We start from the raw sequence: 16,500 nt of genomic DNA on the forward strand, positions 1-16,500 counted from the left end.
TCTGAGGGTTGAGAGCTTTCTGAATTCCCTTCTCCAAAAGGCTGTGGATGCAGAATCCTTAAATCTTTAGGGCGGCACGGTGGTTAGCACTGCTGACTCACAGCGCCAGAGACCCGGGTTCAGTTCCCGCCTCAGGTGACTCTCTGTGTGGAGTTTCCACATTCTCCCCATGTCTTCGTGGGTTTCCTCCAGGTGCTCTGTTTCCTCCCACAATCCAAAAATATGCAGGTTAGGTGAATTGGCCATGCTAATTTGCCCGTAGTGTTAGGTGAAGGGGTAAATATAGGGGAATGGGTCTGGGTGGGTGGTGGGTTGGTGTGGACCTGTTGGGCCGAAGGCCTGTTTCTACACTGTAAGTAATCTAATCTAAAGGTAAGGATGCTGCCTGACCTGCTGTGCTTTAACCAGCAACACATTTTCAACTCAAATCTAATCTAAATCCTTTTCAGGCAGAGTTGGATTAGTTCTTGATTACCGAGGGGATGAAAGGTATTCAGGAATTCAGAATCAAGTTTAAAATTAGATCAGCCATGACCTTTTTGAATAGTGAAGCAGGTTTGGATGGCCAAATGGTCTTCTCTTGTTCATATATTTGTATCAACTTTGCTTCTAACTGGAACTCTTCCTTCTCTTGCCTGCATGTTTCTCTAATTCTTCCTCTCCCTCATTGAATTCTCTGTCTCATTTCCTAGTGATAGCCTTTTGACTAATATCCATTAAATGCTAATTGATCCCGAAGACACTTTGACTCCATTTCCTTCCACCTTAGTTCCATTCCATTCTCCTAGTTTTTCTATCTCCATTGTATTCTTTATGAAATACTAGCTGTAATATTCACAATGTCTCACCTTTTTTCTAAATTGAAAATTCCCTCTCCTCCATGGTTGAATTGGACCTTTGACATTCTGTTCTGTTTTCCATTCTCTGCTGATGTCCTTTTTGTCTCTTGTGTGAATCCTACGGGGATCCCCTTGTGAACTTGGCACCCATCAGCTTTCACATTCAGTGAATCATCATCTGCCATCTTGCCAGCCCCAGTGTTGCCACAACCAAATACACCTTACCCTGATCCAGTCCTCAGTCTCAACCTGATCCCCACCACAATATAATCTAAATCTACTTCCTCTCCAATTCCAACAATAAATTTTCAAGTATCTGCTTTTTTATATTGTTTGTCCTCATAATCCCACACCCAAACAATCCTTCCAAGTGAAAGATTGCTTTGCACATACTTTTACTAATTTAGTATGTTGTATACACTGCTCAAAATAATTTGTGCTAAGGAGATAAAATACAGACTGTGACCACTTGATAGAACACATCTGGTTGATCCTTGAATGGGACCCCAAGTTCCATGTCCCCTGCCATTTTAATTCTCTGCTTCACTCCCATTCTGACCTCCACTGCTCCTGTGAAGTTTACTAGAAGCCAGAGGAATAGTACCTCGTCTTTCAGATACTTTACAGCCTCCTGGATTCAAGAGCAAGTTTAACAATTTCAGATCACAACTTCTCCTCTCTTTTATTAAATGGAAGTTATTGACTGTGATGATGATGCTTCTTTAACAAGGTTGGGTTGTCCTTAGTTTTTATTTCAAAGGGGTCATAAACGCATAGATTCCAACGTGTCTGCTTTGGATGGGTTTTAAGGTCAATTTAATTGTTGCTACGGTAAAATGTTGCCGAAGGTAAAAGCCTTTCAAGTTTAAAAAAACACTTGTACATTAAAAGGGGAGTGGCCGGTTCCCCCAGCTTAGCTTTTTTCTGCTCTGGTTTAGTTTGGTTGGTTTTAGCAAGCAGTTAGTTTTTTTGAGGCTGTTGGTCAAAGTAATGGCATGCTATGATTTGATGTAAAATGTGAAACTAATTTACTGTTCTGATCACTTACTAAAGCTCATCGCTGCTTTATTTCAGATGAAATTTTTTGATAAAAACAAAGATGGCCGTCTGGACCTCAATGACTTGGCAAGGTTAGATACTTACTATACTCAGAACAAAATCTGTTACAAGAAATTGTTTTGTTAGAGAAACTTTCAGATTCACACCATCCTTTAAGTGAAAACATAGTTCCTCATATCACTGTAGAATGACCAAGTTCTGATTTTAAGATTGTGTCCCATTGTACAAGACAGCCTCTCAGTCCCTAATCCAGCAAATCTTTCTATAACATTAAACACCCCAATTTAAATAAATTCTCTATCTATACTTGAGGGAAATATAGCCAAATTTATTATTCTTGTTCTCAAAATAAAATCCTTGAAATCCCGGTCTCCTTGTTGATTTCAAACGCAGCATCCCTTTATAAAATCCTGAACCAATCTACACAGTTCACTGCCTTACAAAGTAGAGTTTCATATGAAATGTTATGTATACAATAAGAGAGTTTAAGGGTTACTGCAGATTATATCTGCCATAAATGCTGTTGGATGCGAATCTTATCAGATCGAGTGGATCGGTTGGAGAGACAGATAGAAGCGACGAGGAATTTGCAACAGCAACAGTATGTGATGGTGGCAGTTATAGGAAGGGGGGAAAGTCTCAGATACAGTCACATAGATGGGTTAACTCCAGGAAGGGTGAGAGAGGTAGGCACATAGGGCAGTTTTTTGTGGATATACCCATTTCAAACAGGTATGCTGTTTTGGAAAATGGATGGATTCTCAGGGGAACATAGCAAGAACAGCCAAGTTTCTGGTATTGAGACTGGCTCTAATGCAACGAGGGGTACATCAGGTTCCAAGAGATCAATTGTGTTAGGGAATTCTGTAGTCAGAGGTACAGACAGACGTTTCTGTGGCCAGCAGAGAAAAAGCAGAATGGTGTGTTTCCCTGGTGCCAGTATCAAGGATGTCTCAGAGAAGGTGCAGAATGTTCTCACGGGGGAGAGGGGCCAGCAGGAGGTTATTGTCCACATTAGAACCAATGACATTGGAAGGGAAAAGGTTGAGCCTCTGAAGGGAGATTACAGAGAGTTAGGCAGAAATTTAAAAAGGAGGTCCTCAAGGGTAGTAATATCTGGATTACTCCCAGTGCTATGAGCTAGTGAGGGCAGGAATTGGAGGATCGAGGAGATGAATGCATGGCTGAGGAGCTGGTGAATGAGAGAAGGATTCACATTTTTGGATCATTGGAATCTCTTTTTGGGTAGAAGTGACCTGTACAAGAAGGACGGATTGCAGCTAAATTGGAAGGGGACAAATATACCGGCAGGGAAATTTGCTAAAACTGCTTGGGAGGAATTAAACTAGTAAGGTTGGGGGGGTGGGGGGGTATCAGGGAGACAGTGAGGAAAGAGATCAATCTGAGATGGGTACAGCTGAGAACAGAAATGAGTCAAACAGTCAGGGCAGGCAGGGACAGGGTAGGACTAACAAATTAAACTGCATTTATTTTAATGCAAGGGGCCTAACAGGGAAGGCAGATGAACTCAGGGCATGGTTAGAAACATGGGACTAGGATATCATCGCAATTACAGAAACATGGCTCAGGGATGGGCAGGACTGGAAGCTTAATGTTCCAGAATACAAATGCTACAGGAAGGATAGAAAGGCAGGCAAGAGAGATGGGGGAGTGGCATTTTTGATAAGGGATAGCATTACAGCTGTGCTGAGGGAGGATATTCCTGGAAACACATCCAGGAAGTTATTTGGGTGGAACTGAGAAATAAGAAAGGGATGATCACCTTATTGGGATTGTATTATAGATCCCCCAATAGTCAGAAGGAAATTGAGAAATAAACTTGTAAGGAGATCTCAGATATCTGTAAGAATAATAGGGTAGTTATGGTAGGGGATTTTAACTTTCCAAACATCGACTGGGACTGCCATAGTATAAAAGGTTTAGATGGAGAGGAATTTCTTAAGTGTGTACATGACAATTTTCTGATTCATTATGTGGATGTACCTACTACAGAAGGTGCAAAACTTGACCTACTCTTGGGAAACAAGGCAGGGCAGGTGACGGAGGTGTCAGTGGGGGAGCACTTTGGGGCCAGTGACCATAATTCTATTAGATTTAAAATAATTATGGAAAAGGATAGAACAGATCTAAAAGTTGAAGTTCTAAATTGGAGAAAGGCCAATTTTGACGGTATTAGGCAAGAACTTTCGAAAGCTGATTGGAGGCAGATATTCGCAGGTAAAGGGACGGCTGGAAAATGGGAAGCCTTCAGAAATGAGATAACAAGAATCCAGAGAAAATATATTCCTGTCAGGGTGAAAGGGAAGGCTGGTAGATATAGGGAATGCTGGAGGACTAAAGAAATTGAGGGTTTCGTTAAGAAAAAGAAGGAACCGTATGTCAGGTATAGACAGGATAGATCGAGTGAATCCTTAGAAGAGGATAAAGAAAGTAGGATTATACTTAAGAGGGAAATCAGGAGGGCAAAACGGGGACATGAGATAGCTTTGGCAAATAGAATTAAAGAGAATCCAAATGGTTTTTATAAATATATTAAGGACAAAAGAGTAACGAGGGAGAGAATAGGGCCCCTCAAAGATCAGCAAGGCGGCCTTTGTGTGGAGCCACAGAAAATGGGGGAGATACTAAATGAATATTTTGCATCAGTATTTACTGTGGAAAAGGCCCTCTACGTTTTGTCATTTACATAAATGATTTGGATGCGAGCAAAAGAGGTATTGTTAGTAAGTTTGCAGATTACACCAAAATTAGAGGTGTAGTGGACAGCGAAGAAGGTTACTTCACATTACAACAGGATCTGGGCCAGATGGGCCAATGGGCTGAGAAGTGGCAGATGGAGTTTAATTCAGATAAATACGAGGTGCTGCATTTTGGGAAAGCAAATCTTAGCAGGATTTATACACTTAATGGTAAGGTCCTAGGGAGTATTGCTGAACAAAGAGAACTTGGAGTGCAGGTTCACAGCTCCTTGAAAGTGGAGTCACAGGTAGATAGGATAGTGAAGAAGGTGTTTGGTATGCTTTCCTTTATTGGTCAGAGTATTGAATACAGGAGTTGGGAGGTCATGTTGCAGCTCTACAGGACATTAGTTAGGCCACTGTTGGAGTATTGCGTGCAATTCTGTTCTTCCTATCGGTAAGATGTTGTGAAACTTGAAAGGGTTCAGAAAAGATTTACAAGGATGTTGCCAGGGTTGGACGATCTGAGCTACAGTGAGAGGCTGAACAGGCTGGGGCTGTTTATCCTGGAGCATCGGAGGCTGAGGGGTGACCTTATAGAGGTTTACAAAAGTATGAGGGGCATGGATAGGATAAATAGACAACGTCTTTTCCCTGGGGTCAGGGAGTCCAGAACTAGTGGGCATAGGTTTAGGGTGAGAGGGGAAAGATATAAAAGAGACTCAAGGGGCAACTTTTTCACACAGAGGGTCGTACGTGTATGGAATGGGCTGCCAGAGGAAATGGTGGAGGCTGGTACAATTGCTACATTTAAGACGCATTTGGATGGGTATATGAATAGGAAGGGTTTGGAGAGATATGAGCCAGGTGCTGGCAGGTGGGACTAGATTGGATTGGGATATCTGGTCGGCATGGATGGGTTGGATCGAAGGGTTTGTTTCCATGTTGTACATATCTATGACTCTATGACTTTTTATTAGATTGGCCGATTGACTCTGATTTAAACCTAGGCGAAAGTGAGTGCTGCAGATGCTGGAGATCAGAGTCAAGATTAGAGTAACGCTGGAAAAGCACAGCAGGTCAGGCAGCATCCGAGGAGCAGGAAAGTCGACGTTTTGGGCAAAAGCCCTTCATCATATATTTCTAGTATCTAATCTTGACTCTGATTTAAACTTGCCTGTTTTAAATGCAAACAAAGTTTACTATCAGTCATAATCAAATTGGTGCATTCTCTATGTCAAAGCTTCTATCAATCAGAGTCCAACTTGCCAATCAATTAGCCTGCTTTTTTATGCACTGTAAAATGTTGTTTTTCCTTTGCATTGGTGTTCTTGTGAAATATCCTGATGAGTGCATGACCAACTACAGGCCAAAATGGGATGTGCCTTAAATGGGCCGTAATCTCTACCCCACCCACCGCACCCACAGAATCTCACTCACTCCTTGAAAATCCAGCACATGGTCAATTTCACCTCACACATTGTTATCCAAGGGCAGACAGTACAGCAGCAGAGGAGAGAAAAAGTGTTTGGCTACTTGAATTTGTTTGTTTGCTGTATAATTTGCACATGTCTGTACAATGAGTTCAGTTGCAGAGCAAGTCCAATTCATTGTTGCAATTGTTATTTTCTCCAAAAAGACTTTTAAAAAGTGTGCATTTCCCAGTGACCAATGCAGCAATATTGGACTACAAAATTTCATGCTAGAAAACTTTTATTAGAACAAATACACTAAAATTCACATAGAGCTAACATTATCTAGTAAGCATCTATTACACAACACTGCAGACAAAGATATTCCGTATTAAATTTTAACACTCGTGAAAATCCCTCGCCATATTTTTACATTACGGTGCATTCTCAACAGACATGTACAGCAGAATCTTCCAAATTCCTGAATGACATGGGCTGTGTGCTAAGGGAGCTGGGAAAATCACAGATGATATTCCAGTGAGGAGTCTCTCGATGTTGAGAATAGGAAGTCCCATTTCCAACCAATTGTCAAATAGGAAGACAAGACTCTCACTTGTGAGCAGTGAGAGGCCAATTTGCATACATTAACATTTCATTATTACTTAATCCCATCTCATTAATATACAGTATTCCATTCTCCCAATCATCAGATAGAAACTGGAAGCTGAGAATTCCCAATATGAAAGTCAAAGTGGTTATCTAGTGACTCTAGCTCACTGCTTGCTCCTCTGAACCTCAATCTTGGATCTTGCATCTAAGGACACATTCCATGGGCAGCAACTGTGCACATCCCACATCCACAGACCTTAGGATTTGACTCACACCAGCCTCACTGCATCATTATGGAACATTTCTAATCCACCTACAATCGGTTCTGGACTTCAGTTCTTTCTTTCTCTCCCATTACACCTCAGTGCAGTCCCAGGGTGCACAGTTGGATTGGATGCAACCAGCCATTGTGTGAAGCCCATTGGATTTGGAGTTTGGGTGACTCTAGGGGACCTCAGACATGCTGAGAGACTCCTGGTCAGAGGCAGCTGCACCCTCCTTGGCTTGATCTCCCACAGGGCTGACAGGATGTAGGAGGAAGGCCCAACCATCTCTGAGTGTCCTGTAAGAAGACTTCTGCAAAGCCTGTATGTAATTCCCCCTCTAGGTGAGTGCCAACTGGTACCAGCATGTCCCCTTTTGAGGAAGGGACACCCAGTGTGAAATCAAGATCCCTTCATCCACTGTTGCTTTGTCATTGATGGTGAGTACCAATGGGTAGAATGAAAGGGGACTGGTTTGTCCACCTTTATAGCCAATATTGGGCGTGCTGGACCTGGCTTTCCAGAGCAGCCACCAATCAGTCTGTGGAGGCAGCTAGACACTGAGATGCCTGAGGCAACAAGGTCCCACGGTATTGCTGTAGTCCTGCAGCCTGTTTTTTAGATTACTTACAGTGTGGAAACAGGCCCTTCGGCCCAACAAGTCCCGCCGAAGCGCAACCCACCCATACCCCTACATTTACCCCTTACCTAACACTACAGGCAATTTAGCATGGCCAATTCACCTGACCCGCACATCTTTGGACTGTGGGAGGAAACCGGAGCACCCGGAGGAAACCCACGCAGACACGGGGAGAACGTGCAAACTCCACACAGTCAGTCACCTGAGTCGGGAAATGAACCCGGGTAACTTTGTGCCCCAATAAACCTGCCTGTTGCTCCTGAGCCTTCTTGGACATTTCACTGAAGTCCCTCATGGAGCCCTCTCCTAAACAAAGAACAAGACAGTTCAGGCAGTTCCACCCTCCAAGCCTGTACCGACACGTTTTGCTCTTCTATACTAAAATTGCCTTCACTTAAAGGATCCATATCCCTCTATTCCCCTCGTACTCTCCATATGCTTTTTGAATTCTACTATTGTTTCTGCTTCCAGCACCACCTCTAGCAATGCATTCCAGGCACTCACCACCCTTTGCATGAAACACTTGCCTCACGCATCTGCCCCACGTTGGACCTTGAACATGTGTCCCTAGTAAGTGGTCCCTCAACCTGGGAAAAAGCCCCATACTTCCCACTCTATCCATGACAATCTTTTATAAACTTCTATCAGGTTATCCCTCAAATTCCTGTGCTCCAGTGAAAACAAATCCAGTCTATCTGACCTTTCTTGGATAGCGGACATTTCTCATTCCAGGCGACATCCTGATAAACCTTTTCTGTACCCTCTCCAAAGCATCCACATCCTTCTGGGAGTGTGGTGACCAGAACTGTATGCAATATTCCAAGTGAGGTCTAACTAAAGTTCTATAAAACTGCAGCATTGCCGATTCTTATAATCAGTGCCCTTTCCAATGAAGGCAAGTATGCCATAGGCCTTTTTAATTCCCTTATCCATGTGTACTGCGCACCCAGATCCCTCTGCATATCAATGCTCCTAAGGGTTCTGCCATTCACTGTAGAATTTCCACTGGTACTTAACCATCCAAAATGCATCCCCTCACATTTGTCTGCATTAATCTCCATCTGCTATTTTTCTGCCCATGTCTCCAACTTATCTATAGCCTGCTGTTTCCTCTGAAAATCCTCTTTATTAACTGCAGCTCTACCAATCTTTGTTTCATCTACAAATTTACTGATGAGATTAGCCATGTTTTCCTCCAAATCATTTATGTAGACCACGAACAGCAGAGGTCTCAGCATTGATCCCTGTGGAACACCACTGGTTACAGTCCTTCATTCCAAAAGCATCCTCCCACTGCTACCCTCTGTCTCCTATAACTAAGCTGGTTCTGTATCCATCTTGCCAGCTCACCCCAATACCATGCGATTTCAACTTTTGTACCAGTCTGCCATGAGGGACCTTGTCAAAGGCTTTACTGAAGTCCATGTAGACAACATCGACTACTTTTCCCTCATCAATCATCTTCGTCACCTCCTCAAAAACTTGATTAAGTTAGTGAGACATGACCTCCCCCTCACAAAACAATGCTGTCTATCGCTAAATTGATAGATCTTGTCCCTGAGAATCTTTTCCAAAAATTCGCCTAACACCAATGTGAGACTCACAGGTCTGTAATTTCCAGGATTATCCCTGTAACCTTTCTCAAACATTGGGAAAACATTGGATATTCTCCAATCCTCAGGGACCTCACCTGTGGCCAAAGGGGATACAAAGATGTCTGCCAGTGCTCCAGCAATTTGTTCTCTTGCTTCCTTAATATTCTGGGATCGATCCCATCAGGACCTGAGGACTTATCTACATTAATACTTCTTAAGGCACACAACACCACTTCCTTTTTAGTACCAACTTGGCTTAGGAACTTGACACTCCTTTCCCTGACATCATTCTGCACCAATTGCTTCTCCTTGGTGAATACCAACACAAAGTATTTGTTCAGGACCTCACCTACCTATTCTGGCTTCACACATCGCCTGGGGCTGAGCAGGTGCCTATCTCTGTCGGTACTCTAAGTGCCAGCAATGGTGAATTCTCCCATGACTATCCGCAGAGGCAGAGCAGAGGTGTGCTCATGAGCATGTGCTCCTAATTAACATATTTGCCAAGGTGTCAGTGCCAGTGTCAGAGCTGCTGGCAGGTGCAGAAGACAATCTTGCATGTGTATCTACTCAAGCACTGATGAAGAGGGGATGGTCGGGTGGTAACTCTCCTCTTGGCTGCAAAGACCATGTTGATCCACTTGTGCCTTCAGGACCAAAAGGGGCAGGTTAACAAAATATCCGCATTGGCAGTAATGCAAGAACAGCACAGTATGGATAATGTTGCCTCACCAGTGACGAACCAATCTTCTCTGTGTGGGCAGTAAGGAGCCATTTGTCAGGCTCTCCGCCACTCATCCTGGCGTTTTAGGCCCAATTATAGGTGATTGTCTCCTGGAATAAACAAAGGGAGGGAGCTGTAAGTGGCAGGTACGGATGTTATTGCTGGTACAGGTGGGGACATAGTGGTGAGGTGTCCTGAGTGAGTGAGTACAGAGGACATGCAGGGTTAGAATTTTGGGGGATTTAGGTGGGTGAGAACAAGCAAAGGAACATGTTGGAGGCAACAGTGAAAATGAGAGCCTTGGTGGGATGTGTGCACTGGAGCAGAGATAAAGTGAATATGAGGTAACAGAGAGATGATGGTGACATTTATGCTGGCAGACTGCAGAAGGTCATTGACATTCTTTCTAAATTTCTCTGAATGGATGAGACCACACTGACCCAGTTGACAACCTTTGTCTGGGTTGGTAGGGTTGAATGTCATCACTATCAGTGTTGGTGCTGGGTCAAGAGGGCAGTGTTCCTCTGCACCACCCTATCTGCCAGGACTGCCTGATCCCTGTTCACAAAGTGAGATGCCAATTTCCCTTTGTCTGCCATGTCTGGGAACAATGTTACAAGTTGTGCAGGGCAGTTCCAGACTGATAGTGCTTGACTTGCGACACAACAGCCTTTTCAATATGGTACTGGTGCCAGGAATCTCAGGATATCCCAGTAGTGGTGAGTATTTCTACCTGCCATGAGTGGGAGAATTAGGCAAGGTGAGCACCACAGCGGCATGGTGCATGGAACTTGACAAAAATGACACTTAGCTGATTTCTGATAAATTCAACTTATTGTTGTGGTTTTAAAGTCCCGAGCATCACCCAGCTTTAACAAGATCTGTTCTCCCTGACCCACCAAGATGAATCTTCTAAATCTCCTTCACTCAATCTTCTGAGCATAGTTGAATGGATTTCCAGTAGCAAAGTATCCTGTACTAATTCCTTAGTTCTTAACTTACTGCAAGTGTCGTTTCCCTTCACCAACCCTCTGTTTAGTGATTAACCCAAAGTAATCCTTTCCATTAACCTTACCCATGTAAATCTCACTGTCTCTGTGAGTCTAGGCAGTGGCAAAACCAGCTGCTTCCCTTTCATGTGAATGTTTTCAAATTTATGATTGATTTTGAATAAATTTCATTATGCCTTTCTGTCTTCATAATAAACAGGTTGTGTTGCTTTGTCTTCAGGTAGATGTAGCACTAGGCTCATATCTCAGCAGATTCCACTGGATTTTCCCTCTCCAAACTATTCCAATTTACCTTGTATGGAAAGAGACAGTTTAAAAGACAGCTACTTAACAACATGCAATGTCATACAATGGATATAAAGCAGGCCTGTTGTGTTCTTTCTTACCTGTTCCACCTGCCTTAGTTTTATTATTGTAATACCATGAGTCTTTAACGAAGAGAATTGTAACTGATGTTGGTAATTGCTTTATGATTTGGATTTGATTTCTTTTCTGCCTTTTGAAGGATTCTATCACTGGAAGAAAATTTCCTTCTGCAGTTCAAAATGGATGTAAGTTCAACTTTTCTAGTAGGGAAATCTTTTATATTACTGTTCTGCAGCCTGACTGAAGTAACAGAGTACTTACATGTGAGCAATTTCATGGCCCGTTAGTGTACAAAGTGTACAGAGTTGGCTTGGACTGAGTGAGAAATTGGGAGTTTGGTAAATGAGGGCATCTGAACGTTATCTCTTTAAAATCTAATCTGATCTGTAATTTACTGTTTGAGGTTACGTCTTTCCAGCCTTAGGTAGATAGATACTTTCATCAACCTGTCCAGAGATGTTACTACATATACCTCTGAGATTAGAATCTGGGCCTCCTGGCTCAGAGGAAGGAACACTACCACTACATCGTAAGAGACCCCTAGCCTGAGTCAGGTCTTTTTAGGAAAGTAACTAACTAATTTAAAAGTTGGTCTAATCTTTCAGAAGGGCTCTCGTGTGGTGCAGTGGTACTAGGAGCCCTGCGTTCAGGTCCTTTCTGCTCCAGAGGTGTCTAATAACATCTCTGAACAGATTGATTGGAAAGTATCTCATTTGCTTTCAGTAGCTGAAACAGAGCTGACTCTCCTCTGATTGTTAGGTAGTATCAGTATTGGGTCTGAATGTACCTTACAGGGAGTGCATCTTGGACTAAGTATAAAGCTGGGAGTTTAATGACTAGGGGAGTTGGAGCAAGGGTCGAAGGAAAGTCTTGTTTCTTTTTCAACCTTTTTCACCCTCCAGTAGTTGGTTCTTACTTGGTAAAAGCTAAGAACCTGATTGTTGAATAGCTGGTAAATTATTTTACATATAATGAATAATTATAAAGTTGAGGTAGAGGAGGGCAGCTCAGCCAGACAGAATATGCAACCTGTGACTTATGGAAAGGCATGGACAAACGCATCTGCACAAAAGTGTCAACAGCAGCAAAAGCTTAACTTCCAAGCTTCAGAATTTGAATGACAGCCTCTGCTACAGTGGTGCATTGATGAGTCAGAGAGCTATGTGTGAGCACATTTTAGAGAAGTAGCCACACCACAGATTAGGAGCATGCTGGCAGAGAATGAACGGTAACTTTGAGAGAGTCCAAAAAAAACAGGTAGGTAGTGAGGGTGTTCCTGAGATGATCTCACTCAACTAATTGATGTGCCATTTTGGATACTAGTGAAAGTGATGATTCCTCAGTGAAGTATAGCCAAGCCAATTACATTGCACTGTCAGTGGCGCAATTACACAGGTCAGGAGGTCAAAAAGTGGAAGAGCAATCATAAGAGGGGAGAGGGGATTTACTAATTAGGGGAAGAGATAGACATTACACAGACTGCAAGTGTATTTCTTGTATGATCTGTTGCCTTCCTGGTGCCAGGTTCAAGGATGTCACAGAGTGACTGCAGGACGCTATTCTGGATGGAAGTGAGCAGCCAGAAATCATGGTCTATACTGGTACCAATGACCTAGCAAGAGTGATAAGGCCTGAAAAGCAGATTTTAGGGAGCTAAGGTTGGAAAGAGATTAAAAGTCAAGACTCTAAATGCAGTAAAAACACAATTAATCTCTGTGCCATCTGACAATGAGAGTGCGGGAATTAAGCATTTGAACCCATGGCTAGAGAATTGGTGTTGGAGAGAGGCCGCGAGATTTCTGAGCCAATTTTGGGGAAGATGGGAGTTGTATAGGATGGAAGGGTTGAACCTTTGCAGACCGGGTCTAACATCTTCCCAGGTAGGTTTGCTCGTGCAGTTGAGAAGAATTTAAACTAGATTTGCAAGAAGATAAGGAGCTGAGAGGGAGCTCAGATTGAAGGGGAAAGAAAACAGGTAACAGGAAGTAGAAAAATAGTAAGAAGACAGTCATAGTGAAATCAAATAGGATCAAAATATGGAGTAATATTGAAGCCAACTCAGTACAGTCATATATTGGTAAAATTTTCAAGGTTGATCCATTTCATTTTGGGTGCCAAAATTTTGGCAATTCAAGCATTCCATTTATCTTTCAAAGGAAAGGTTTGATTTTTGTCTTGTCCTTGTACTTAGGCCTGTAGCCTGGAGGACAGACGGAAAGATTTTGAGAAGATCTTTTCTCATTATGATGTGGTGGGTTTTATTTTCTTTCTTAAGTATTTGTGTTTGTGAAGTATTTGTGTTTTATGTTTGTAAGTGCACATATATACTTTCTAAAAAAATTGGAAGTCAATTGAATTTTAGGTACAGAGTCTCAGATGAATTTATTTGGGGTGGCACGGTGGCTCAGTGGTTAGCACTGCTGCCTCACAGCACCAGGGAGCTGGGTTCAATTCCCGCCTTGGGCGACTGACTGTGTGGAGTTTGCACATTCTCCCCGTGCCTGCGTGGGCTTGCTCCGGTTTCCTCCTCACAATCACAAAGATGTGCAGGTCAGGTGAATTGGCCATGCTAAATTGCCCATAGTGTTAAGTGCATTAGTCAGGGGTAAGTATGGGAATGGGTCTGGGTGGGTTACTCTTCGGAGGATTGGTGTGGACTTGTTGGGCTGAAGGGCCTGCTTCCGTGCTGAACGAAATCTAATCAATTTTAATCAACACCTAACATATGACGCCTATAATCATGTTCATTATTCATAGGATTTTGCTATGTGCTAATGAGTTGCCACTTTTAGATCATGAAAACACCAGAAATAGGAGCAGGAATAGGCCATTCGCCCACTGAACTGTCTCCACCATTCAGAAAGATCATGAAGTCATAGAGATCTACAGCATAAATATGGTTTGGATGGCCTTTAGTCCATTGAGTCTAAACCTTTCAAAAATAGGCACTTAGCTATTCTAATCCTAATTTCCAATACTTGGCCCATAGCATTGCTTGCCTTGGCATTGCAAGTGCACATATAAATACTACTTTAATGTTATGAGGTTATTGGCCATTAATACCCTTACGGGCACTGAGTCTCAATTCCCACCACCCTCTGGGTGAAACTAGTTTTCCCTCACATTCACTCTAAACCGCCTGCCCCTTATCTTCAATAATGCCCCTGGTCATTGCTCCCTCCACCAAGGGGAAAAACTTTTCTTTCCATCTACGCTGTTAATGCCCCTCATAAGTTTATATATCTCAATCATTGTCACCCCTCAAGGAAAATAACTCCATTCTGCACAAACCTCCTTCAAAACTGAAATTGTCCAGCCTAGACAACATCCTGGTAAATCTCCAATGCACTCTCTCCAGTGGTATCATTTCCCTCCTATAATGTGGATTCCAGAACCCTGCATTGTACTCAACTTGTGGTCTAACCAACATTTTATGTAGGTCCAACATAACTCTATGATAATATAGACAAGTATCCCACATGTATCCTTCACCTTTTTATCGACCTGTTCTGCTATCTTATGGGACTGATGGACATTCACACTGATCCTCAGTGCTCCCCAGCGTCCTACTTTTTTCAAACTGGAGGCCTGTGACCAGCGGTGTGTGACAAGGATTGGTGCTGAATCCATTGCTTTTTGTCATTTATATGAATGATTTGGATGTGAACATAGGAGGTATGGTTAATATGTTTCTAGTTGATAACAAAATTGAAGGAGTAGTGGACAGTGAAGAAGAATGGGCGGCACGGTGGCACAGTGGTTAGCACTGCTGCCTCACAGCGCCTGAGACCCGGGTTCAATTCCCGACTCAGGCGACTGACTGTGTGGAGTTTGCACGTTCTCCCCGTGTCTGCGTGGGTTTCCTCCGGGTGCTCTGGTTTCCTCCCACAGTCCAAAGATGTGCGGGTCAGGTGAATTGGCCATGCTAAATTGCCCGTAGTGTTAGGTAAGGGGTAAATGTAGGGGTATGGGTGGGTTGCGCTTCGGCTGGTCGGTGTGGACTTGTTGGGCCGAAGGGCCTGTTTCCATACTGTAAGTAATCTAATCTAATCTAATTACCTCAGAGTACAATGAGCTTGATCAGCTGAGCCGATGGGTCAATGAGTGGCAGATAGAGTTAAATTTAGATAAATGTGAGGTGCTGCATTTTGGAAAGGCAAATCAGGACAATACTTATACATTTAATGATAAGGTCCTGGGGAGTGTTGCTGAACAAAAAGACCTTGGAGTGCAGGTTCATAGCTCCTTGAAAGTAGAGTTGCAGGTAGATAGGATAGTGAAGAAGGTGTTTGGTATGCTTTCCTTTATTGGTCAGAGCATTGAGTGTATGAGTTGGGAGGTCATGTTGCAGCTGTACAGGACATTGGTTAGGCCACTTTTGGAATGATGTGTGCAATTCTGATCTCCCTGCTATAGGAAAGATGTTGCGAAACTTGAAAGGGTTCAGAAAAGACTTACAAAGATATTGCCAAGGTTGGAAGGTTTGAGCAAATAGTGGGACACCGAATAGAATGGGGCTATATTCCCTGGAGCATTGGAGGCTGGGGAGGGGGTGGGGGCGACCTGAGAGAGGTTTATAAAATCATAAGGGGCATGGATAGAATAAATAGGCAAGGTCTTTTCCCTTGGATGGGGGAGTCCAAAACTTGAGGCATAGGTTTAGGGTGAGACGGAAATGATTTAAAAGGGACCTAAGGGGCAAATTCTTCACACAGAGGGTGGCGTGTGTATGGAATGAGCTGCCAGAGGAAGTGATGAAGGCTGGTACAAATACAACATGTAAAAGGCATCTGGATGGATATAAGAAGATGAAGGGTTTATAGGGATATGGGCCAAATGCTGGCAAATGGTACTAGATTTATTTGAGATACGTGGTCAGCATGGACGAATTGGACTGAGGGGTCTGTTTCTGTGCTGTACATCTCCATGACTCTATGTATTCCCTTGCCTTGTTTGTCCTGGATTGGATTGGATTCCATTTTTCACCGATAAGCCCATCAATATTCTCCTAAACTCCCTTACAAGGAGAAATAGCCTTCCAGCATCCACAGTGTCAATCCTCTCAGAATGTTTTCAGTTTCAATAAGATCATTGGGATTTTCTCTGTGGGCCGTGAGGCCTGCAGAGAGATGTTATTGCCTGAAGATTGAAGCAGGTCCAGGTTAAAAGAAACTCAGTGACCTTAGGAATTCAGGAAACATGATTGTCAAACCCCTTTCAGGTGTCAACCCTCAAACTCTGACTGCCCCTGCGTTCTCCTGTGCAGTACTCCTCAGAACAACAA

General features: G+C 43.1%; 1 protein-coding gene across 1 annotated transcript in view; it reads left to right on the forward strand.

The window, feature by feature from the left end:
- The window catches only part of scgn (secretagogin, EF-hand calcium binding protein), a 60,238-nt gene that overhangs the window by 38,786 nt on the left and 4,952 nt on the right, over nt 1–16,500 (forward strand). Inside the window, exons 7-9 of the mRNA XM_060850012.1 lie at nt 1,914–1,969; nt 11,356–11,401; nt 13,408–13,467. Coding sequence (XP_060705995.1) covers nt 1,914–1,969; nt 11,356–11,401; nt 13,408–13,467 — 162 coding nt within the window. The remainder of the gene's footprint in view (nt 1–1,913; nt 1,970–11,355; nt 11,402–13,407; nt 13,468–16,500) is intronic.

This window comes from Hemiscyllium ocellatum, chromosome 34 (assembly GCF_020745735.1).
Source record: "Hemiscyllium ocellatum isolate sHemOce1 chromosome 34, sHemOce1.pat.X.cur, whole genome shotgun sequence".
Classification (NCBI taxonomy): domain Eukaryota; kingdom Metazoa; phylum Chordata; class Chondrichthyes; order Orectolobiformes; family Hemiscylliidae; genus Hemiscyllium; species Hemiscyllium ocellatum.